Source organism: Mastomys coucha, unplaced genomic scaffold (assembly GCF_008632895.1).
Source record: "Mastomys coucha isolate ucsf_1 unplaced genomic scaffold, UCSF_Mcou_1 pScaffold1, whole genome shotgun sequence".
Lineage (NCBI taxonomy): Eukaryota > Metazoa > Chordata > Mammalia > Rodentia > Muridae > Mastomys > Mastomys coucha.
The window spans coordinates 43656300-43682956 of NW_022196891.1; the positions used below are offsets into that span (position 1 = coordinate 43656300).

Genomic DNA, 26657 nt, shown 5'->3' on the forward strand with positions numbered 1-26657 from the left:
AGAAGAAGAAGAAGAAGAAGAAGAAGAAGAAGAAGAAGAAGAAGAAGAAGAAAGAAGAAGGAGAAGAAAGAAGAAGGAGAAGAAGAAAAGAAGAATAGGAGGAGGAGGAGGTGGTGGTGGTGGAAAAAGGAGAAGAAAAAGAAGGCAAGAAGAAGGACTGTTAAGAACCAGACATGTCAGCCTACTCTTGTAATCATCATCAAGATGATTGCAATGATTACAAGACTAAACATTATATTACTCTTGTAATCAGTATCAGAAGCCTAAAGCAGGATGACCACAAGTTTCAAATCAGCCTGTACTATGTACTGAGCACTAGGCCAGTTTTGGTTATACTGTGTTAAACAAAACAAGAATACAATCATTTATCCTACAATGAGCAGGATAGTATATTCAACAAAAGAGTTGCCTTGCTGCAAATAGTAATAATATCAAGATAATGAATACTATCTTCAGTCTTATACATCCTTGGTTAATGTAATATTTCTTGATTATTCCATTCAAAACTTTAAAATAATTTAAGGAGGTTTGTGGTAATAAGTTATATGTTAGCTAATTTTATTTTGATGGGGTACTGAGTGTGACAGTAGTATTTTATTAAACAAGTACATATCTGTCCATTTCCTTTTGAACTTAAATCTTCACCATGATCAAACTGTTGTGGCCAATATTGACTTGAAAATGGAAGAATGAGAGCTGATTTTAAATACATCAGATACTGCTGGTGTCCCTCAAATTGTCATCATACTGAGGGCCATATTGTGCTTTGTGGCATACAGGATGTACAAGACCAAGTTTCTAAATCTGAAGATTAGGTGGTCAAAGGCAGGAAATGTTAAGTATGTTAACTGGTGATTAAATCCAAAGAAACTCTGCCATTGTAAATTCTCAATCACCATATGCCTGTGCAGGTCTCAACTGAACTCCAACATGATCCCAAAACAATAATCTTCTGAATGGTTGGCACTGCAGATGCAAAATTCTTTAATAGAATTTCCCATTGGCCAGGAAATGCAATAATGGAAGACTTAACAATGGATCAAATTAAGCTGCTCATCATATGCCTTGTATCAATAAAACTTTGCCTGAAATTCTTTGAAAATCGGTTTTACTAGGGCATGTTAAACCTGAAGAATTCAAAAAAAAATTAATGGATACACATTGAGCAAAGAAATAGTCTGACATTAATATTAAACTTTCCATTAAATTTTACCTCCTTCTATTGACAAAAAGTAAACAGAAAAATTTTATGTAGTTGATGCAAACTTTAGATATTTATTTCAACAATATATTTGTCATATAAATTTATTTCATGAGTTGTTTTATATGACATTTAGATTTCACTTTCAAATTTGTCTAAAATGCCATAAAATATGACTAGTTGTTCTTCAGACTTCTTTTCATTTTCTTTTTAGTATATGGGTTTTTTGCCTGTGTGCCTGTGCACCATGTGCATACAGTATTTGTAGAAGCCAAAAGTAGATGTCTGGTCCTCTGGAACTAGAGTTATAGATGACTATGGAATTCCATGTAAGTGCTGATAATTGAACCCAGTGGAAAAGCAGGCAATGCTTTTAAGCACTGAGCCACAGCTCTAGTCTCCGATTAGTTATTATGTGTTTACTACTTTAACTGCAAATAGAGCCTTATTTTCTGAATAGTGTTGTAAATTAAGATAAAAAATCTTCTGGTATCCCTACTTCTATTTTGTCCTACCTTTCTATCTATGTAATTTTGATATATGTAATAGTTCCTGAGCTCCATTAAAAATTCATTTTTACAATCTATAAATATTAATTTTAAAGAATGCCAAATGAAAGAAAAATATTTTTATGACATTTCCAGGAAATTCTTTGATTTAGTTCTATGTAAAATACCTGTCAAAAATTGAAGATGCTTTATAGCATTTGAAAGTAAGGCATATCATTAATTAGTCACTGTTTAAAATGAGATGAAAGGTTTACTCACACTTGCTGTCATAGATTGAAACATCTGTATGTTCTGTGCACAACAGGTGTTCAATAACTGTTGTGGGTGACTGTCAATGGTGGTTCCTAATGACTTCATAATGAAGTAATTATTCATGTGTCATGTTAAAAATTCTTCACAGAGATCGTGCATTGATAGTTTTCAGCAGACAAACACTATTGCAAACACTCCAGTGAGATAAGTAAATTGTACCTTATAATGTTCCTTAACCTCAGTGAAATTTCCTGATTCAGGACCTTTCCTAATACTATAACGAAGAATACAATTAGAAATCCATGCCTACAACCTGATAAGGTCTTACTAGAAGTGTCAAAGTCAAAGATGACAATGAAGTGAATGATTAGTTTTCAAAGTAGTGGCATCTGTTCTGTGAATATGCAAGGAATGCTTTCCAATGTGTATGCATCATTTTTTTCCTTAAAGGGGGGAAATTTCTTTAAAAAGACATATGAAAGCAAATGGCACACTATTGCAAATCAAAACTTTAATCTGTTATTTATAAGCTTAATTGCAAATGTATCTAATGCAAATATAGTATAATGTTTCCTCCAATTATATTGGTAATATTGTAAAGATTATTCCTTATTTTAGCCTATCTTCTTTTTCAGGTAAAAATCTATAGACTGAAAACCATAATGATGTGATATTTAAGAGGGGTGTGATTCAGTGATAAAACTGTCCTCTATTTTTTCAAATAATTTTATTAATTCTTTTTTTTTGGTGGGGAGGGGTGTTCGAGACAGGGTTTCTCTGTGTAGCCCTGGCTGTCCTGGAACTCGCTCTGCAGACCAGGCTGGCCACGAAATTAGAAATCCACCTGCCACTGCCAGGGATTAAAGGCGTGTGCCACCACTGCCTGGCAATTTTTATTAATTCTTTGAGATGTTCATGAAGAATATTTTGCTCACTTTCTCTATACTCTTCTCAGATACATTTCAACATAACCACTCACTCAATTCTGAGTTCTTCCATGTCTCTCTTTTCCAACTTATAGAGTCCAGTTTATCTGTTACACAGTTAGTTTAGAATATGGGTTCTACATTGGAATGTAAGATATTCTAACTATCACACCATTAAATATACAAAATACTACTACCACTTCCTTTGCTGGCAGTTATTAAATGCCAATAGGTCTTCACAGAGATTTTGCCTGGCTTGAGTTTATACGTATTTAATCCATGCTTTCATAATCTCTGTGATGTCATATGTGCAACTTCATTTGTTGTGACTACAATACAGTTGAGTATATATACTGCCTCTGGGTTATGCTCATTCTTCTCTGTCTTCCATGAAGTTACCTGAGTCATCTGATTTTTTTGTTTGTTTGTTTTGTTTTGTTTTTTTAATAATTATTTTTTAAGCTCCAGATTTTATTTCCCTCATGGTCCACTCTCTGACTGTTCCACATCCCATACCTCATCCAATTTCCACAAGGATACCCACACCCCACAAGCCCCAAGCCCCACCCCAACGGACCTCCCCACTCCATAGGACTGCCAGTCTCTTGAGGGTTAGGTCCATACAGCTGGTCTTCCTTCAGGGTCACCCTCCTCCTCAGCTTCTTCCAGCTTTTCCCTAATTCAACTACAGAGTTCAGCAGCTTCTGTCCATTGATTGGGTGCAAATATCTACAGCTGAGTCTTTCAACTGCTCGTTGGGTCTTTCAGAGGGCAGTCATAATAGGTCCCTTTTTCTGAGCACTCCATAGCCTCAGTAATTGTGTCAGGCCTTGAGGTCTCCCCTTGAACTGGATCCCAATTTGGGCCTGTTGCTGGACCTCCGTTTCCTGAGGCTCCTCTCCATTTTTGTCCCTGCAGTTCTTTCAGACAGGAACAATTATGAGCCAGAGTTTTTGACTGTGGACTGACAACCCCATCCCTCGCATGATGCCTGTCTTGAAGGAGCAAGTTTGTCATACACTTGTGGCATGCCAAAATCACTTATTCTCTAATTGTTATGCACATTGTTATGTTATGTAATTGTCTCATGTTACTTGCCATCCCCTTTAGGAAGCTTCTTTCATGAGAGTTGAGATGTATTGATCTACGGGTAGACCCCAGAGTCATTAAGAATCATTTTAATCGCCCATCTCTCAAGCAGGATAATAATAGTATTTTCTCCTGTATTTAGCTATCATTCTTGTTTAATTTTACAGTAATAGATATCAGTGCTTCCTCCCGTAGGAGACTTTAAGCTATTAGCACAAGATTGTTTGTTCCTAATAATATGCATGTTTTTATTTACTTTTGTTATTTGTTTTCAGAAATTTTATGTAAGTGGATATGTTGGAGGAAAGCTATTTATTGGAGTATCTACTTTTATCAGGGATTGGTATGCCCCCTTTACTCCTTAATATCTACTGTGGGTTTCTACCCCACTTCTTGTTTGTACTTTTCTATGTAAATGACACACAAACACCGCTATTTAGTAAAAAGTTGATGGCACTGAGCTGGGCAGACTGTGACCTGTAACACATATCCCTTCAGCCACCTATAATCCCTCAAGCACTAAAACCTATGTAAATGCCTGCCAACTGCCAATCTGATATCTGTTCTGCATCTTTTGCACCATAGTCTACTGTGCACAGCAAGTATATCAAAACCAAACTGGACTTAAATTTTCAGTCCAAACTGTCGTTCTTGAAGATTAGTTCATGAAGCTGCTGTTTTAAGAAGAACAAAACAAATGATCTTAAAACTTGCCAAGTCTCATGTTTTATCGGTTTGTTTGTCACAGCTATTAAGTTAATGGCGTTGACTTTTAAGTACGGTTCAATGTGTTTTGCTTGGAGGGGAAATAATTGTTTCCTAAACAAATGTGGAATTTTTATGTTTTTCAGATGAATTCAAGTTCTTTATGAAAAGACTACCCATGAATTATTTCCTCAACACTTCAACTATAATGCATTTGTGGACAATGGATTCTAATTTTCAGCGCCGCTATGAACAACTGGAGAACGGCATGAAACAGCTTTTCCTGAAGGCACACAGAATTGTACACAAGCTCTTTAGCCTTAGCAAACGGTGCCACCAACAGCCTCTCATCAGCCTGCCGAGACAGAGGTAAGACTGGGACAGCATGACCACGGCGCTTCTGTTCCTGAGAGCACGTGCGCTGATACAGACAGCATTTTCTAATTATTATTTTTTATGTATTTTTTACTTTTAGACAATTTAAAAAGTGTAAATTCTCTTGTCTCAAAATAAGATCTTGCAGTTGTATTGAAAGGAATGATTCAGTGGGAAACACATACACTGGCACAGAGTTTATTTTGTTTTTCTATTACTGTAATCAAGCAATCATTATATTTTATCATTTATGGTAGTCAGTTAAGAACCCTTTTTTAGGAAATACAATAAAAGACAAATCCTCACTGTTAAACTGGGAACATGTGAAGAAGCCAAGAAACACAAACTGGAACTTCTCCATATCTAATTTTCCAATAAAACAATTAAGGGTTTGCTTTACAAGTATTTGGAAATTCATTATTCATAATTTTAACTGCACAGATTTCTAGTGAATAATGCAGAAAGTGTAATACTTAAATATTTGTGTCAGAACTTATTTTGCAAATCTTATTTAAAAGATTTTAAAATATTCTGAGGAACTGTTGGAATAAAGGGCACACAGTTATCTATTGTAAGTCTGGTTAAACATACATCAAAATGGAAATATACATCACAAAAATACATGTTACTAGCAGCATTTCCAGAATAAAAGTTGTAAAGTTTTAGATTGATGCTTAAGTTGATAAGAGGAGAAATCTCTAGTTATAAATATATTACAATGTTACCAACAAATAACCTTGCAGTTTAAACCTCTTTGAAAGGTTTGCTTTAAAGCTAACATACATGTTATTCTCCATTGCTTTGTGTTATACTTCAAATAGAAAAAAAATCTGTCATCTGAATTGAAGATTTTTTTTTACTTATATAAAACATATATGAATGAATATTTACCATGTATAATCTCCATTTGTCTATAGGCTATATAGTCCTACAGATTTATAGATTCTTGCCCTATAGATATGCCCATTCTTAAGCTTTATATAAATGCAATTATATAATATTTGGTCATTGTATATTATATATATAATATATGTGTAATATATATATATATATATACATATATATATATATATATGCCAAAATTTTCTATCCATTCATCATTTGGTGAACATTTCTGTTTTTTGACTAACATTTTTTATTGATGCATGTATAAATTTCTTTGTACATTTTTGTTATTGTGAATGTGTGTTTTCAATATTATTGAGGATATCCTGCAGTGGGGCATTGCTTAGTTACAAGGTACTTATATTTTAAACATTCTTCAATCGCTGCCAAAACACTTTATTCATGTTCCTGCATAACTTGTTTTTATTTCCACTTCTTAAAACATCTCCTCTCACTTCATACTATACCAACAGGTGATCATTTCTACTGTTAGATTACCAAAACTTCTCTGTATGAAATGGATGGAGTGTGTGTATGTATGTCTCTTTGTCAGAGCATGTGTTAGTGTGCAAGTATTAATGACTAACAATATTAAGTATATTTATTTTCTTATTGTTTGCCAGTACATATTTACGTAGTGAAATCCTCATTCCTCAATACTTTTACTCTTTTATGTTTTCTGAATTTTTTCCTTGATCAGCTGTATGAATTAAATATATATATATATATATATATATATATGTATATATATATATATATATATATATATTGGTTTTGTTGAGACAGGGTTTCTCTGTGTAGCCCTGCCTGTCCTGGAACTCACTTTGTGGACAAGGCTGGCCTTGAACTCAGAAATTTACCTGCCTCTGCCTCCCAAGTGCTGTGATTAAAGGTGTGTGCCACCACTACCTGGCTTAAATGTTTATATTTCACCTTTGATTTTCTTACACTTTTATTCTCATTTCAGTGTTCCCTTATGTAAGTCTTTCTTTTCCTGTTTCTTTTTTCTTTACTTACTTTGTTTTATTAATTTATTGTGGTTCCTCTTTTTAAATTGCTTACTGTATGGAGGGAATATACTATTTGAGAATTTCATTTTTTAATTCAGGCTTTCATGTCAATAACTTTGCTTGTTATTATTCATATAAATTTTATGTTTTATAAGTTTTTTGTTCCTTCTAAATATAAAAGTTTTAATATGTCTGTATAACATCTGTTAATGTATGCTAATAATTAATTATGGCCAAGGAAAGATATGATATTTGATTATAATTAATTTTAACATTTATGAACATAAAAGCAGATTTTACTTTTTAATGACCTCAGAATTGAGACAACCAGTGAAATCCTACTGTTCTTTTTTATTTTATTTTTTATTGGTTATTTTATTTAATGACATTTCAAATGTTTTCCCCCTCCCAGTTTCCCTTCCATAAACTCTGTATCGCCTCTCCCCTTACCCTGCCTCTATGAGGGTGCTCCCCCATGTGCCCATCCACTCCTGCCTCAGAGTCCTAGCACTCCTCTCGTTGGTTGATATTGTTGTTCTTCCTATAAGGTTATATACCCCTTCAGTTCCTTCAGCACTTACCCTAACATCTCTGTTGGGATCTCAGGACTCAATCTGATGTTTAGCTGCATACATAGGCATCTGTATTTTTCTGGCTCTGGCATAGCCTCTCAGGGGACAGCTATATCAGGCTCCTGCAAGCACTTCTTGGCATCAGCTATACTGTCTGGGTTTGGTGTCTGCAGGTGGGATGGACCCCTAGATGGGGCAGTTTTGGGATGGCCTTTCCTTCAGTCTCTGTTCCACTCTGCCCCTGTTCTTCCTTTGACAAGAGGAATTCTGTATTAATAGCTTCATGGTGGCTGGGAGGCCCCATCCCTCAACCAAAGGCTGTGCTTATCCACTAGATATGGAAGCAGTTTTTAAAATGCTTATATTTAGTATTTTATTCCAAATAGGAAATCTAACAAAGTGAAAGAATAAGGAAGCAATTTGCTAAGATTACACTACGACTGATTATAAAATTATTTTTAAGATAATCAGTTGAAAACACAGATACATATACATATGCATACACATATATTTGTAACCTAAGGAATATTTGAACAAGTGGGATGGCAATAATCAGTATGAACAAATCAATAATCTGATCATGATGTCATGGTAAATATTCATGCACATTGTCAGATATGTAAACAGGATGATTGGGAAAACAAAACTATTCTCAAGTTGTCAGTAATCTGTGTTAGAAGTCAAAACTATTCAAATTAAAGTAAAATATAAGTTGAAAATGTAAACATGCTCTACAGGTGCAAAATACTTTAGGAAAATGTTGGACTCTCACATTCATATTTGCAGAGCAAGTAGGGCAGGATAGATATCTGTGATTTGTAACAGAGTTCAACATAATGTGGATAAAAACTTTATTTTCTGAAACTTTTAAAATAAAGGACCAGGGTTCTATCAACTTTTGTTTAACTGCTGTTTTATAAGGATAGTGGTACTTTGTCTATTTTCCAAGACACAGTCAGAAAATACTGAAGACTTCTTGAGTATTGAAATACTGCTTTGAATTTGTGTTTCTTTCATCAACAGCTTCCAACTACTATAAAGAGAAAGTTTTATTTCTTCTATTCTTCTTTTCTATATTGTAGTGGAAAATATAAAATATCAATAAGAAAAATGCTTCCCCCAGTACATTAGTAGTATATTTAATGAGACTAATTTGTGAGAATATTTTTTAACTTAATTTAATTTTTTTAACTTATTCACTTTATATCCTACTCATTGCCCCCCTCCTGGTCAGCCCCTCCCACAATCCTTATGACATCCTCTTCTTTCCATCTTCTCTGAGTGGGTGGGGTTCCCCTGGGTTTCCCCACACCCTGGAACTTCAAGTCTCTGTGAGGCTAGGTGTTTCCTCTATCACTGAGGCCACAGAGGGCAGCCCAGTTGAAATATATCCCATGTACAGGCAAGAGCTTTTGGGATAGAACCCATTCCAGTTGTTTGGAACTCACATGAAGATCAAGCTTTACATTTGCTACATATATGCAGCAAGGCCTAGGTCCAGTCCTTGTATGTGCTTTGGTTGATGGTTCAGACACTGAGAGCCCTAAGGTTCCATGTGAGTTGACTCTGTTGGTATACCTGAGGCATTCCTGTCCCCTTCGCAGCCCACAGTCTGTCCTTCTGTTCTTCCATAAAAGTTCCCAAATTCCATCCACTGTTTTGTTGGTGTCTGAGTCAGGCAATAGGTGGAGCCTCTCAGAGGACAACATCCTCCTGTCTGCAAGCATAACAGAATATCATTACTTGTGTCAGGGATTGGTGCTTGTCCATAGGATGGGTCTCAAGTTAGGCAGGTCAATTTCTGCTCCATATTCATGCCTGCATTTCTTGTAGATAGGATAATTTTAGAGTTGAAAGTTTTGTGGGTGGATTTGTGTCTTTATTGGTCCACTGGGGTTCCTACCTGGCTATAGGAGGTAGCATTTTCAGGTTCAATATTCTCAATATTGTTAGCAACAGCTAAGGTCATTCCAATATTTAAAGTGATGTTTTCAAGAAAAAGTGACTAGATTACCACTCATTATATTGTTACAGGGGTGCTCATGTGTTTACACAAATATTCAACCAACTAGTCTTAGGGATGCCCACAAATCATACATCAAATGATATTACCCAAACATGGCTTTGATTTAATGCCCCAATACAGATTGAATTGTTTTCAAGATATTATTCAAATTTCTTCTTTCTGTCTTTAACCTCCTGAATAGTTTTCTTTCTATTGCTCTGATTTAAGGCAACATGGTAAGAAAAGGATTTATTTACTTAAATTTCTAAGTTGGAATTTATCATAGAGGGATGTCAGGCCAGAAACTCAAGAAGAAATTGAAGACGTGATTGTAGGCAGATACTACGCATTGACTCTTTCTCTGCTTCTACTCTCTGATAGCTTTCTGATGCAGCTTAGTCTGACCTGCCTAGGGTTGGTGCTGCCCACGGTTCCCTAAACCCTCCCACATCAAAAAATGAAACAAGACAGTTCTTGGCAGACATGACTACATTCCACTTTGATCAAGTACAGTTTTTTCTTTTTTACTTAATTAAGCTTCTATACTCACTGGTGACTCTTGTTTCTTTTCAAATTGGCAACGGCATCTATACAAAATACATTGGATTCTAGGATAATTCTAGATTTTCCTGATGTTATAAACTAAAGAAAAATAACAAACACCAGTAACACCAACAAAATTAAATTGAAAGAGTATGCCTTTTCTTGAATGGGAGAAAAGAGTCTAAGTCTGAGAACGCTGAAATAAATTACATATGCTAATGTGGCGAGGGAAATTACATATGCTAATGTGGCGAGGGAGGCTATGTGCAGCCACTGAAATGTTCTGGAGAGCTTGTTCTGATTATCAGGACTGTACTGTTTTAGTATAGGGACACTCTGGTGCTCTCAAAAACTATTGAGTAACCCAATTGTATTTTGAGAGTCAAATATTTAATTATATTTGTATATTAATGCATAGATAAATAATAATTATATACATATCTGTATCTATTGTACTATATTAAAATTAAAATTGAAAGATACTTAGGTATGTTTTCTAAAATCAGTAAGAAGAGCAATAATAAGGATATTATTTTTGTGATGCACACCACTGTTGGTGATTTTTACACATTTCAGTAATGATTTCCTTGCTGTATCTGAATTCTCAGAGCTGTTATACATACAAGTATTTTAACTTGTACTTGTAGCTATCTATAGACATTTTGCACAACAAATCTTATAATAGTCTTTGCAGATAATTGGAATAATATTATTTGACTGAACTCCAAAATCAATAGCTAGTAATAAAATATAAAATCTAAATTATATTATTAACACTATATGTTGTCTCAGCTGTTTTTATGTCCTTGAAAGGCAAATGCCACAATGATAGGAAATGTTAAAGAGCAATAAGACATTAAAAACTCAAAAACAAAAATCCTACTAGTTGACTAGTAACACGCTTGGTGCTAGATAAGTCATATGCATGCAGCAAACACAAAATGTCAGCTCAGACCTGTCAAGAACTAAATGCCGGTGTATAGATTTTCTTAAAAGTATAGCTGATCATTAACTCTGGTGTGTGTGCCTGTTCTGGTGACTATCTCTATTAGACAAGTAACTTGTGTGAAGCTGTAATTAAGGAATGCTATGGATGGAGTAATGAATTGAGAGCCATAGTTCAAATGAAGCAGTGCTTATTGAGAATAAAAACCAGCAGAATTAACTATAAAAAATGTCAACTAGACAAAATATTTTGTCCATTATCTACTTTGAAATGATTTTCTACTTAGTCAAAGAAAACCATGCACTAGTCATTTGTAAAATGTAGAGTCACTTAGCTGTAACAATCTCCTAACTTATGATTATGGTACTATAATAAAGCATCTTAACTTTTATTGTTATTTTGGACTTATAAACAATTCTTTACTTTTCAGGAAGATGTCAATTTCATAGTAGAAGATACAAGACTTCCAATTTCTTTCTTTAAAATTATAATTTTATTATTGACCTTAAATATGTGTCTATTGATCTTTTTTTTTGTTTTGTTTTGTTTTGTTTTTTTTGTTTGGTTTTTTTTTGTGTCTATTGATCTTAATGTGAGATTTGCATTTACTTTTATTTAAAAAAATGCTCTATATATTCACATTTGAATGTTGATAGCTTTATATTGAGCTCTGTTGAGTAAAAAAATGATTTGTCATAGAAAGATATATCTCAGCTTGTAACTTTACAATTGCATGGTACTTTTTCTTAGTTGAGTGAGCTACAACTCAGTGTACTGTGTAGATATTCTGTTTTTTTTCACTGTTTTATTAATATGTTATATGCTATAAATATTAAGATTCTGTGACACATTAAAACTCTTCATAGGATATATAATTAATGATAAAAGTTTCTATTGTTATACAAGCATTTCGCAATATAAGTATATGCTAACAGAATATTTTGCACAACTTCCATATTTGTTATTGGCATTTAGCAAGATGTTACCCACAGTTGCTTTAGGGACAAGCAACGAGACTATAATTAAAACACAAATATTCCTTAGCATCTCTTGAAACTGTTTAAAGCCATGTATGACTTAAAAGATCTCGTCTATCTCCATCTTCATCTACCACGGACATCTATAACTGCTGAAATTATTCTTCGAGGTTGCCGACTAACTTTTTCTCCCAGTGTTGATTTAATGAGATCTGAGGATGACTTCTTCCTTGCTCTCCTTTCTTACCAATACAAGTGCATGAGTTCTCCTTAAGCACTGCTGCATTAGTCATACAGCCTCTCTTTGCCTTTAAGAAGGATTTACAATAAATTCTGATCAAATGTAAGTAATACAAATAAACTGAAGAAAGACATCCCGGTTTTAAATCAGTCCCTTAAGAACAGGTTAGTATGTATCATCTCTCTTCTCTCCTCTTCCTAGCTAAAAAACTATTCATCATAATTGTAGCTTAAAGCTGAAATGAAGACACTTGTTATGGAGGATAGAGCCCGGTTTCTTTGAAAATACATGTTTTGATTATTTGTGTTGATCTGTCTTTCAGAATGGAGTAAAATCCATTTAGCTCAGTCATACTTATTTGACATTTATTACTTTACACAAATTTGTATTCCACCAATAAAAAGCCCTTACGGAATGGCCTCTAAATCCTTTTACTTTCACAAAGTCTATGATATTATTAAAAGTGGCATGTATATATTAATACAAGGGACTTTTTCCTTAAAGCAGCCTTATATGATACTGTTGTATAAGATTTTATAATTTTTGGATATATGCTGAAAAAAGAATATTTTATTGTTGAATTTTATCCAATCTGTGAGGACTCACAGGAATATTCTTGGAAATAATTAAGTTAAATAGTTATTTTATTCTTTTTTAAAATTAGTTTTTCATATATTAGATATTTATTGCAATTTCCCTTCCCTTCTATCCCTCAGTTTGTTCCCTCTACTTCCTCTCTCTGCCAGATCCATGCCCCCCTCAGAAAAGTATAATTCTTCCAGGGAAATTAACCAACCATGGCATAATAAGCTACAAAAAAAGACCATCTCATCAAGGCTGGGTGAGACAACCCAGTGGCCTCATAAGTAACCTCATGTCCCATATAAGCTAGCAAAAGAGTCAGAGACAGCCCCTGATCCCAATGTTAGATATCCCATAAGAACACCAAGCTACTCAGTCAAACATGTATGCTGAGGGCATAGGTCAGACATGTATAGGCTCCCTAACCTCTGTGAATCCTTATGAGTCCAAGGCAGTTGGTTCTGTGGGACTGGAAAGATAGGTCAAACCTTAAGTGCTGGGCTCACAATCAAACATATAAATTTAAATAATTAAGTTTTTAGATTTCTTCAAGATGTTGCTAAGAAAATTTAAATATATAGCATTGAAGAAATAGCCAGCTCATTGAAGTTAAAGAAATAATTACATTCTGTTTTGAAAACACTCGATATGTTCTGTTATAGGTGGGTAGTTCCTCAATATTTTCATTTTAATTCACTTTATACTTAAATTACGCTATAAGATACTGACCCAATTTTTATAAGAAACACAAGGCTACTTGGACAGAATGGCTTAATAAAATGAACTTACACTCAAAGAGACAGAGGAAGCAGTTTGTCTAGGAAAGTAGAAAAATAGGGGTAGGGATTGTCTTAGGGTTTCCACTGGTATAAATAGACATATGGCAAGTCTTATTCAGAAAAGGATTTAACTGGGGCTGACTTACAGTTCCAAGGTTTAGTCTGTTATTGCCATGGTAGCAACCATGGTGCCATGCAGGCAGATAAGGTGCTGGAGAGGTAGCTGAGGTTTCTACATCTGGACTGCAGGCAGCATGGAGAAACTAAGCCACTGGCTTGAACTTCTGAAACCTCAAAGTCCAACCACAGTGACACACTGCCTCCAACAAAGCCACACCTACCCCAACAAAGCCACATCTCCCATAATGCCACTCTATATACGTTTATGAGGTCATTTTCACTAGTACCACCACAGTGGTGAAAAATAAACTTAGCAACCAGAAATCTCAAATGTTCATACTTCTTCAGTCTACTACTCCATTTGAACTTTTCTTATTTTTTTTTCTGGTCTTTCACCAAAATAATCTGTTATCAAAGAAGTATCTTAAAAACTAATTCATACTTCTATACAGAGATTTGGCATTCACCTCAGTTTTCTATTTCCGTGAAGAGATACTTACAAAAGAAAATGTTACTTCATTTGGGAGAATCATGTTACAAAGGGTTATAATCTGTGATCGTCATGGTAGGGAGCATTGGGAGCAGGCCCAGAAGTATAGCTTTGGAGTAGAAATTGAGAGCTTACATCTGATCTACAGCCAAATGGCAGAGAAAAAAAAAATCATTCTGATAAAAAGAAAACACAAAACAAAACAAAACAAAACAACAATAAAAACCACAACTGAACAAAAGTGGGAAATGCATGGTCTTTCCAAATCATGACAAACCTTCTCCAACAAGAGCACATGTTTTAATACTTTTCAAACAGTTCCCCCATTTGAGGACTAAGTATTTATTTTTATGAGTTTATGGGGGTCATTACCATTCAAACAACCCCAACACTTTAAAACACTTTCTTTTAAGTTGGACATTTTATTCATTCACATTTCAAATGTTATCCCCTTTCCCATTTTCCACCCTGCAAAACCCCTATCCCATCACTCCATACCCACCCACCTACCCACTCTGGCCTCATTGCCCTAGCATTCTTATATATTGGGGCATCAAGCCTTCACATGACCAAGGGCCTCCCCTCCCTTTGATGCCAGATAAGGCCCTTTCAGCTCCTTCACTCCTTTCCCTAACATCTCCATTGGGATCCCTGTGTTCATGAAGGTTGGCCGCAAGCATCTGCATCTGTATTGGTCACGATCTGGCAGAGCTTCTCAGGAGACAGCTGTATCAGGCTCCTGTCAGCAAGCACTTCTTGGCATCTGCAATAGAGTCTGGGTTTGGTGTCTGCATGTGGGATGGATCCCCAGGGTGGGGGGTTGGGGAGACTGTCTCTAGATGGCCTTTCCTTCAATCCCTGCTCTACTCTTTTCCCCTGTATCTCCTTTATTAGTACATAATTTGAAATATTTTAGTCAAAGTATTACACTAAAATAAAATGAAAGTCTGTGAGACAACAGCGTTTAAGCTGATTATCTTTAACTCTTTGCCATGGACAAAATATTTATGAAGTCATCATTTAGTACTCCCAGAAAAGGTTCTTCATACTGAGACAAACTAAAGATGACCTATGTTATTTTACAGCTCATTTTGGTGGAATACAGGGTATCCACATAAAACAATCAGTTAGAGAACTCGAAATATAGGGAGTGGTTCTGATGCTTTGCTCGGGAATCTGAGTTTATGGATGTTAATGGTCCTTGCCCTCAATTGGTTTTTGTTCTATCAACAAAGTTGCCAGTAGCCAATGGTTGAGTATAGGGCAGGATACTGAGTGTTGCTTTGGTAGGAAGCAGAGAGGATACGGACTGGGAGAGAGGAGAGGGGAAAGCAGTAGCCACAGGAGAAGAAACAACCAGCTATGTGAGTTTTCTGGTAAAAGTCCTCTGGACACTTTCCAGTCTGGGCCTGGGGTAGCCCAGGAGGAATTAGGAGTGCCCAGTCATTGAGTTAGGCGAGGCATTTCAAGATTACTGTTGCACGTGTGTGTGTGTTTTCTGTTTGCAGGTCTCAGATAGCTCAGGGGAGGGTGTGCACATGCGACTCACCGGAAACACAAAGTGGGCAGCCAAAACTCCTGCAACATAGAACATAACAGACAATTCCAGAGCATGAGCTAGCACTTAGTCCACAATCATTGAGGTCTTAAAATAAAGTCCTTACTTCCCAACATAAAGAATTTCCCCTTATACCCTATTTGGAGAAGCATTTGTTTAATGGTCCAGATTTGGTGTCTGATAGTGAGCACAGAATGCCTTCAAAGTATGAGCCTGGGCAACTCTCATTTAACCTTCAGTAAAATGAATAAATAAAGTAAAGTAAAAATGGCTTTCTTATAGGTAAGGGGAGATTTGAAAGTTATGATTTTTTAACTAATGCATAAAAATATACATCTTAAAGGAATTTTGGCAAGGTTAGTTGAGATAAATTATAATAATAATAATAATAATAATAATAATAAATCTCTCTTCAAAATGCAACAAGGTATGTCTGCCATATACTATGTCATTTTAAAATTAGAAAATTAATTTTAGTATTTATTTAAATAAGAGCTTTATATAATAATTCATTGTCAAACCTTGCTTATCACCAGGAATCATACACCTAGAGGACCAAAGCTTAACATTATTTAAGTATAACTTTGACAGTTCCCTTCAGTTGTAACAAATTTCAACCTAAAACTGGCATTTCTGTCACAGGAAAATACAGTAATTAATAACCTCATCCTTATAAACACAGGACATTTCTACAGTTGTAATATAGGTCCATTTTAAAACCTATTTTACCTGACTTCTTTACTTTTGGTATATCCATTCTAGAACTTTGTGGAATAACTCATTTTGTTTTATATTTTCTATACCACATGGAGAACTCAAACTAAACATCAACAATATCTTCAGTAACACCCCATGTACAAGTAAAGGGAGAAAAATTACATATTTAATTCTTTAGGAAATTCATAAGTGTAATTTCCTACTTTATAATATATTCTTCAATTTCATATAAATATTTTTGTCAATTCCAAAGTAATAGATGAAATTGTCACTAGATAAATTTTTTAATAAAAATTATTTTCTAAACTTTTTCCATTCTACCAATGATAATACTAAATCCAAGTGCTAAATACAACCAATGCTAAATCTTCCTAATGAAGTGATCCTTAGGACAGTGACCTCCAAACTGTAAATTTATAAACATGGGAATTCCCTAATTTTCATAGGATTTTACAATCCTCATGTAGAAGATAAAATAAACACAAAATGTTTTTAATTCATTTCCTGTGTGTAAATGCTCATATACTAAGTTATTAAGAGTATATGACAAATCAATTTTTTAAATCTCTACGTATTAAACCAAGAAACTTCTTTTCTAAAACCAAATGGCTTTACGAGTCAAGGAGGCAAAAATGCAATGCTACCAAGATATATAGCTCTACAAAGAGCTAACCCTGGAAAAATATCTTTGAAGTACTTGATTTAAGATGGCAAGCACAGGTTGTAAAGAGAGTGAATACATTCAAAAAATCAATGCCAATTGAAATAAAAAAAAATCCTCTTTCTTACCATCTACAAGCACTTCAGATAGCAGGAAACATAACAGCGCAAAGGAACTGGGGGAAAATGAAGGTCAGCTTGTTTTTTGTCCTATTATAAAATCAGGCAGACTTCTTGTAAGTTTCTCAAAGGAAACAAAGTGTATCAATTCTAAGGTAACACCTTAGAATAAACTGTAGTAAAATTAGCTCATACAAATAGAAATGTTAGCTCTAAATTAATCAAAAATGGAAACAGGACAAATACAAGGTAAGTCTATACAAGTTTAGATGTAAATTGTATGTGTGCTTATACATTAAATACACACCTCACAAAAAGAGACATACATAAAAGATATGTCCACATGGACTTACTACATTATGCTCAATGCAAACACAAATAAGAACATGTTGGTAAACTATAAGACATAAGAACCATTCATGATTTTGATGTAACACAATGCCTTTTAGAAGTGAACCACTAGGGTTCTTTCTGCTTCACGGTTATTAAAACCACCAATCACAAGAAGTACAGATTTTTATGAAAAAACATATTGTAGAAAACAAGGTGGCAAGAAGGAAACCCTGATCGACATTTCACTGTCACATCTGCTCTTATAACAGATGGAGGAATCCTTTATTGCCATGAACAGTATCCTTTGATGTACTGCCACAAGCAAACCTACGTAAAAGGTGATATTTTGGAGCAAAGTCTCTACTGAGAACTGTCTTGTTAGATAGCAACCAATGCTTGTTAAGCATGGACTGTGTCAAACACTGCTCCAAACACTTTACATGTTTTTCCTAACTAAGCAGAATACCAAATGTTGGTCGTGCGATTGCTCTAAGAATACGTTTAAGAACTTTGAGCTTTAGCTTCTATGAATAGCCTTGTAAACCCAATGTCTCAAGGAATTTGGAGACTGTTTATTTCATGAACAAGCATTGGCTCATGAGAAGAAAAACAAGCAACTAAAATGCACTTGGTGAGATTAAAAACTATGGAAATTAAAACTAAAATGAATGCAGTAACCTGTCATAGAAAAGTAAAATGATTAATTCAAATAAAGGGATAAGGTAGGCAGTTTACAAGACAAAATACTCACTGGTCTAACAGATGACCAGGTTGATTCTCAGAACACACATTGTGGCTTACAATTATCTTTAGCTCTACAGTTAAAGGTAATTCAATACCATCTTCTGATTTTGTAGTCACCAAGCCTAATGTACACATGCATATATTCAGGAAAAAACGCAGATATAACAATCTTAAAAAATATGTACACATATATGCGTACATACACACACACACACACACACAGATACACACAACCTGATGAATCTGCTGCTGTTAGTGGCATACCAGTGTTTCCAAGACAATTGAGATTGTTTTGAGTAGTTCTTCATTTAGAATGTTGTTGGCTTGGGATTGTCCCATGCAATCTTTCATGTTGATGTATTTTCTTGCTCTCTACTTCCCCTAAGGCTATTGTGAGGACCTGTTGTATTTTTTAAAAATTTTCTGCATGGACTGACACTATCGCATATTTATTACATTAATTATTTGATTTGTGTATGTTTAACCGCATCTACATATCTGAGATAAAGCCAACTTTATTGTGGCAGATTAAACTCTACTTAGTTTGCAGTTACTTTACTGATGATTTGTCCATCTCTTTGTCAAGAACACTGGCCTGCATTTTTGTTGTTGTTTTATTGTTGTTGTTCTTTTTAAATGATTTGGGTGATATGTTAATGCTGGCTTTGTTGGTGGGGTTCAGAAATGATCCCTGTGTTTCAATATTTGAACCATCTAAGAAATATTGGTTGTAGATCTTCTCTTTCAATTGTAGTAGAATTCTACACTAAATCCATTTGACTAGGTACATTTCTTTGGAAGACCTTTTATTGCCTATTTAATACTATTTGTTGTATTTATTTAAGGTGTTAACATCTGCTGAATTAATATTGAAACCCAATTTTTATATTCTCTCACTTAAAAGGGGTTTAGATTTTAGCATTCCCTTAGAGTATTTTGAATTTCTTTGGTGTACCATCCTGGAATTTATCTCTAATTCTTTCCATTGTGGCCTCTTCTCTTAGTCATTTCTGTAAGTGATCTGTAGTGTACAAGTTAACTGAAGCTCTCAACTCATCAAAGTTTTGTTTTCCATTTCTTTTTTGTTGTTGTTATTGCCTTTATTGTTTGCAGGGCAGGGGACTTTACAGAAAATCCACAATTGGTCAAATTCTGAAAACAACTGACACCACCACAGCTGGCAAATATAATTCCTACAAAGGTTACATTGTGGGAAATGGGTAATATTAGGATAAAATCAAAGGGCCAGGATATCTACTGTGAGATAAAATATTCTATATGTGACAGGGAAAGTATTACCATGAAATCTCAACACTATGATCATTTAAATAAAATATGCAGTGTCAAAGCAAGTTAACAAGACAACTTCTAGCATTCAAATGCAATTAATCTGGAATTCCTGCTTCTGCTTGTTTATTAAGCATGTTGTAAACTGTGTGCCAGAAAGTTATGTTATGCACGTGAACCTATTATTTGTATTTAACCACTTGAAAGCATAAAACTCTACGATAAGCTCATAGTTAATTTTATTTACACAAACCAGAAATTTTGGACCAGGTACAATTTTCACATCTTTCTCTTCATCACAGTAAGCCTTTTGTAAGGTAAAATGCTGAAATGAAAACTGAAGGATATGTTTTCTAACTTTGCAAAATGAAGTGAACTGTATATCAAAACAAGGTTTAAATACTGAACTAGTCATACAATTTGAAGATAACAAAATTTGCATCCTCTTGTTTCATTCATCAGAAGTACTGGTGGCCTCTTTAATCACATAGTTTAACCCTATTCATATCAACAGTGTAAGACTCTCCAGTTTGCCAAGATTCACAGGTGCTACTGACAGACAATGTCCCAATAGTCTGCCACTCCCGCCTCTCAGAAGAGAACAAATCCCTATTCACCAGTGAGGAAAAAACTTACAACAGGGAGTCTCTTTCAAAAAATATTTGAAGCCAGTTCAATTTGGAATTTGAGCAGTTGTACCTCCTTGTAAAACAGGTGCAGAATGATACACTGACTCTCTTGTAAATATCTGTGAAAAAAGTCCTTTCCTTGAGCATTTTGAAGTCATGTTTTAGTCTGTGAGATCTGCTCTTCAGACATCTTTCAAATTATATGTATCAAATTTGCAGACTGTGCCCTACTTATTTTACCAATGAAAATATCAAATTAAAATTGACTTGTCACTTAAAATTTTATGTATTAAAACTAATACATTTTATAAACTTGGTTATTATTTAATTAGAACAAACAAACAGAACAGTTCTGATGGTCCTCAATATTAAATTGCTGTGATCCTTGGCTATTTTCAAGATGATGTCTTACTGCCTAGGGTTTAAAACCTCGACCCTGTTGGTTCAGACCATATTTTGAAATGTTTGTAGTGTAGGTGAGGAAAAGGTATAGTGAGTGGGTCATGCTCATATGTAGTCTAATCAACTATGATATCGTGTGACTTAACCTTTAAAATGCCACATCACCTTTAATGCTCAGTTTCCTTATCTATACATGATAATAATTCACCTGTGTGAACTTGATGAACTTGATATTAGGATAAGATAGGTAAGAAATATAAAAATATTTTTTTTCTCAAAATAAAATATGAGAAATTATCCTTCCAGGTTTTATTCCTAGCAAATATATCTTTTGAACCCAGTGACTTCCTCACCAAACAATATTAGTAAATCAATTGACATCATCATCAATTTTGAGAAATCCTGTCTCGAAAAACCAAATATATATATATATATATATACATATATACACATATATATGTGTATATATGTATATATATATATATCATTGCTTATAGGTAGTAAATTTTCAGTGCCCTGATACAAAGTATGAAACCTCTAAGGTCACTTTAATACTTATTAAGTGCAAGTACATTTGTAGCTGGAATTGGCACTGTTGAAGTATATGTGTCATGTCAATTAATTTACATCCAATTGTTTACTTTTCTATCCCACCCAGTTTTTTGATGTGTACTAACATCTAGAACTACTTCTAAGAGGATCTCCAGCCCAACTGCTTTCCATGCAGTCAAGTGCAATTATATTTTCCATCAGAGTGACATCGTAGCTGATCTCCATCATCTTCCTCAATTATGATTATGAAACCATGCCTTTCTAAAGCATTCCACTGCTACGATTATGACTATGACATCACAGCTTGCCCACATTATTCCTCCTCTACAATTATGAATGTGTCATAATGTCTTTCCTTGGTCTCTCTGTTCCTATAATTATGACTGAGAGATCACAGCCAGCCCACATCGTTTCACTGTTTGCTGAGTATTAACTTTCCACACAGATGTCAGTAGACCTAATTTATAAAACTGTTCAGTAATTTCTCTGCTGCTTCACTCAGGTTATAATTTAATCAATATTTATAGTTAACATAATCCTAATTCATAAATCTGCTATAGATCCCAATGTTTCCCACCAAACTAAAGCTTAGAATATAGTCCATTGCATAGCTTTATGTAATTTCTAATCACTTTTCTCTCTTCTCAAATATCACAATCATGAGAATGTTTTATCAGGATACTTTCCCATTTGATCCATCAGACATCAAATATGCTAGAGCACATTACACTTTATCTTAGGGTAGAAAGTTAAAGGCTGGAAGACAGAAAAAAGAGTGAGTAGGAAGTATGGACGTATAACGTGCTCTAACTCAAGAACAATGGCAAGAATGGATTACTGTGTAAAATTAAAACTTCTTTAAAAAAATATCAATTTGACAAAAAATCAGACTTAATAAATAAAACATAAAAAATAAAAATTAAACTGCATACTCACACCTTACATACTAGAGATGCACTAATAACCAAATAGAGGTACACATCATTCAGACTTTTAGTATATTCTTAAAGTATATAGGTGATTAGAAAATCTATATGTATGATGAATTATGAATATTTAAGCAATTGTAATTGTTTTAGGCAAATGTGGTATTTTTAGATTATTTTAGTTTTAAAAGTTGGAATAAGAGGTATTAAATATCAGTACCGTATTTTTTATTGCAGTATTCTTATTTTATACTTTCTCTTTTAAAATTAGATTGTTTTCTCATATAACCTGATTACAGTTTCCTGTCCTTCTACTACTCCCCATGCCTCGCCAATTCTCCTCCCATAGAGACTCACTCCAGTTTGTCTCTCATTGAAAAAGAAGAGGCTTCAGAATGATAGTAAAAAATGTAACAAAATAAAATATATTTAGATAAAACACAATTCATCACATCAAAGTTCAATCAGACAAATCCACAAATGGAAAACTAGCCTCAATAGCAGGTACAAGAATCGAGAGACTCACTTGTTCACACACTTAAGTATCCCACAAAAATTCTAAAGTGAGAGCTAAAGTATGTAGTATGATGGTGCAGGGTGCAGACCCATGTCAGACCTGTAGCACTTTTAATGAACGATGGTTTTGTAATTCTCTTCCCCACTCATTTTTTCCACACCTTTTTACCCTTAGTATTTCCTGCAACTTTCTATTCAGTTTATTTTCCTCTTAGATGTGTTCTTTTATCATCCTCCATCCTTACTCTTCACTCATTTTTACCATCTCTTGTTCTTCTTTCTAGGTTTTTGGAATATGTTCAACTTGGTATTGACATTCAGAGTGCATGTATGTGTATTCTCTCTCTCTCTCTCTCTCTCTCTCTCTCTCTGTCTGCCTCTCTCTCTCTCTCACTTCTCTCACATACTCAGATATAAAAATGCACACATATTTGAACAATAAGTATTTTCCTACTAATATAGTGCAACTTTCACTCATTAAAAATTATAATGCATTCTACATCTTCTAAACTTCTTTATATTCCTTAATGAGTTACCTTTAAATTTTCTCTAATGGCATCCACATTATATTATAGCATGTAGAATGCCTTTGATTTTCATGCATAGAATTTTTTCTCAAAGTGCATATGCTTATTTTCACAAGGCATATTAGGTGTTTAGTAACTATCCATTAATAATTTATCAATATGTAAGTAAGCTACTGCTTTATAATATTGTCCTATGAAAATGTTATTCTCACGTAAAGAGAAAATTTCCATAATTGAAACTATAATTATCTATAAATACATAAATTATTTTCAAATTTATCTGCATAGAGCAAAATTATTCTGGAGATCCATGCTTTTGTATATGTGTCTTAACTGTCAGCTCAACTGCAGATGTGAAACTTTGCCCAAACTGGAACATCTACTTTCTATCTGTATCTACTGCAAGAACATTGTCTGGAGTTCAATCTCTGGCAGGTGGAACTCTCCAAATATTTATTAATTATCTTAGTGGCATGGTAGTTGGCCCTCAGCACATCTTATGCACAAGATGAATAACAAAAACAAAAATGTTTTCAAGACTTAGACTTGGAATGACGTTACTATTACCGTTTGTTCCTTGTCAGATGTAATGCTAACCCATGCTTCAGGGTTTCTAATGATGATCTATTTCCTAAAAGAAAGAGTTCATTTTCAACATGTTTTTGTATATAATATGAACAGAAAAGTGAATAGTCAGGAGTAGTATTCTGAAAGCAAAAGTAACCATGTTTGGGTTAGTAGAGACAGGAAACCATACCATATTCACTTCAATACTTTTTTGTTTAATGTTCCCACTCAGTAATACTAAGTAAGTGAGATTTTGTACTTTTGATCAGTTGCTTCCACAGGTGTCTGGGGCAAGAACATCTTATACATACAATGGGGCAATATTGGAAAAACATCTGTTCTTAAAATTTTCCAAATAGTACCTTTTTTTCCTGGCCAAATGCACTATCAGTAATCTGCCTTTGATAATTCTTATCTTTATAACTGACTAAAATATGCAATTACCAGCTGTAAATGCACTTCTTGGTGGTGCACTGAAACTCATGTCAACTGTGATATTAAAATAAGAAATTAAGATGATAAGAAAAATAAGATTAAATAGAAATAGTTTTAAATGTTTATCAAAACCAAAATAGTGCTCAAAAAAACATAGTTTTTAGGGAAATTTGGTGGCTGAAGACAGCACACGCCCTAGCATACTTGGCCCTGGAACTACTATTAACAGCAATTTTTTCTACTTTAACATGATAAAAGATGTTTAATGATATCAAACAATCATGAATAACGGTTGTGAATCTGATTCACTATCATCCAAGGAGCTGGAAATATTTTTATAAAATAGGTAATTTGAATAAAACAAACATAGTCATCAATATCTAAGTATGTATATTTTTATTTCAGTTATAGAGTTCTGAGTGTTCCTTGAGTAACATGAAGGCAGGACATACCAGCAGGACAACACTGAAGGAAAAAAATGATGCTTTTAGTTGGAAGGGAATACTGACTGATGTACGGCATTAAAATTCTGTATCTGTCAGCTCTCTGAAAACTTGCTACTCAGAAGATAAACAAATCTAATGTTAAAAAAAAGAACATGAAGGATAAAAACTGCAAAGGCAGAAGCAAAATTGGTGTTGAGATGCTTTCTGAGTTCTTCCTGGGCACACATCCATCTAATATTTCATTTTTCCTTGCTTGCAGAATTCTTTATCTGTAAGCATAACCACATCAATATTGTGTATCGACACACTCAAAAGATAAGTCCATGATTCTGAAAGAGATTCACACATCTTAAAGGTACTTTCTCTAAAGAATGACTTTCGTTCAATGTGGGTTTTTTTTTTTCACATATAATCAGTGAAAAATGACCTTCAACTGTAGAAATATAAACCACGTTCTAAAATGGGCATCACTTATCAAAGGACAATTAGATTTCTCCTGACATTTTGAAATTATGAAAGTTTTTTAAATGCTGATAGGCAGGTTTTGTTGTTGTTTTATTTTTTTCTTTCTAAATAGAAGGTCATCATGTTTTGCAATTTAGCATGACTATTTTATACATACAAAGAATATCATTTTTTTTCTAAATCTACCTTGCTTTTAGTTGTGCAATGCATGTACAAAAGTTTTACTGCCACTTATTGTTAAGTATAAAACTAATATAACTTTTTCAATACTTTCTGACTCTTAGGAAGATAATGCAAAAGAAGTAAAGAGAAGTGCTAGATAGAAACCTATGAGCAACCTCTTGTTTGTCAACACCATGCAGTTTATAAGTGTCAATCATGTTTGTCAATATCATGCTCATACTTCACAATGAGCATGCTACTCTAAACCCAAATTGGCTTATTGTCCTCAGTTTTCAGAAACTGCACCTGGATTTTTAAAGCCATTTAAAAGAGCATAATGCTGTAATTATCTACTGCATGAATTACAACTATCCCCCAAACCAATGAATAATGTAGCAGTGCACACTCAAATGATGGTTCAATGCTTATTTGAATGTTGATGACTGAAAATATCTCTCTATGCACTCTTCATCTACTAGACAATAAAATTACTATTATTTGACTTTAAAAAAAGACACTTTGGTGTTGTGTTTGAATTACTAGCTAAGCCAGATTCATTTCAGAATTAGCTTATGCAGAAGAATCTAGAGGAAAGAAAAGAAAGGGAAAGATTTGTTATCAGCCTTCTTCCACTTCTATACCTAACAAGGTGACATCCTTCTATGCTGACAGTAAAGGAATGGTATTCTGGAAAAGGAATTATCAAACAAAATTGAATTTTTTCTTGTGTTTTGGCTGGAGTTGGAGTGTGTATAAATAATATCACAGTGAAATTTCTGTTCCATCTGTTCTATACAAACATGGTGGGCTTAGCCAATTAAATCAGACCTTTCAACTGTTTATTCTTATGAAACCCAAGCCAGAGACATCAAAAAGGTATTGAATAATTTAAAATTTTGTACTGAATATTGTAAAAATCTTGTTGGCATAAAGATTTCATTTAATTCAGCTTATCTCATGACTTCATAAATAAATAAACTCTGTAAAGATTTCTCAAGAACTAATCAGAATTTTTAATAACCCATTACATTCTATGTGCTAGAAAACTGTTTTTTTTATTTTTATTAGATATTTTCTTTATTTACATGTAAATTTCTCCTTTCACAGTTTCCCCTCCAAAAAACAAAGAAACAAACAAAAACAACAAAAACAAACCCCTGTTGCCTCCTCCCTCCACATGCCTGCCACCCCGCCCTCTCCCACTTATTGGCCCTGGCATTCCCCTACACTGGGACACAGAATCTTCACAGAGCTGAGGTCCTCTCCTCCTATTGATGATCAAATTTGCAATCCTCTACTATACAGATGCTGCCAGAACAATCAGACCCCTCCATGGGCAGTCCTTGGTTGGTGGTTGAGGCCCTGGGAGCTCTGAGGGTACTAGTTAGTTCATATTGTTGTTCG

At 34.2% G+C, this 26657-nt stretch overlaps 1 protein-coding gene across 4 annotated transcripts in view; it reads left to right on the forward strand.

Moving 5' to 3' along the window:
• The window catches only part of Brinp3 (BMP/retinoic acid inducible neural specific 3), a 375633-nt gene that overhangs the window by 298581 nt on the left and 50395 nt on the right, over positions 1 to 26657 (forward strand). For all 4 annotated transcript variants that reach the window (XM_031384426.1, XM_031384434.1, XM_031384442.1 and 1 more), the window contains exon 7: positions 4829 to 5051. In XM_031384426.1, the coding sequence (XP_031240286.1) occupies positions 4829 to 5051 (223 nt within the window). The remainder of the gene's footprint in view (positions 1 to 4828; positions 5052 to 26657) is intronic.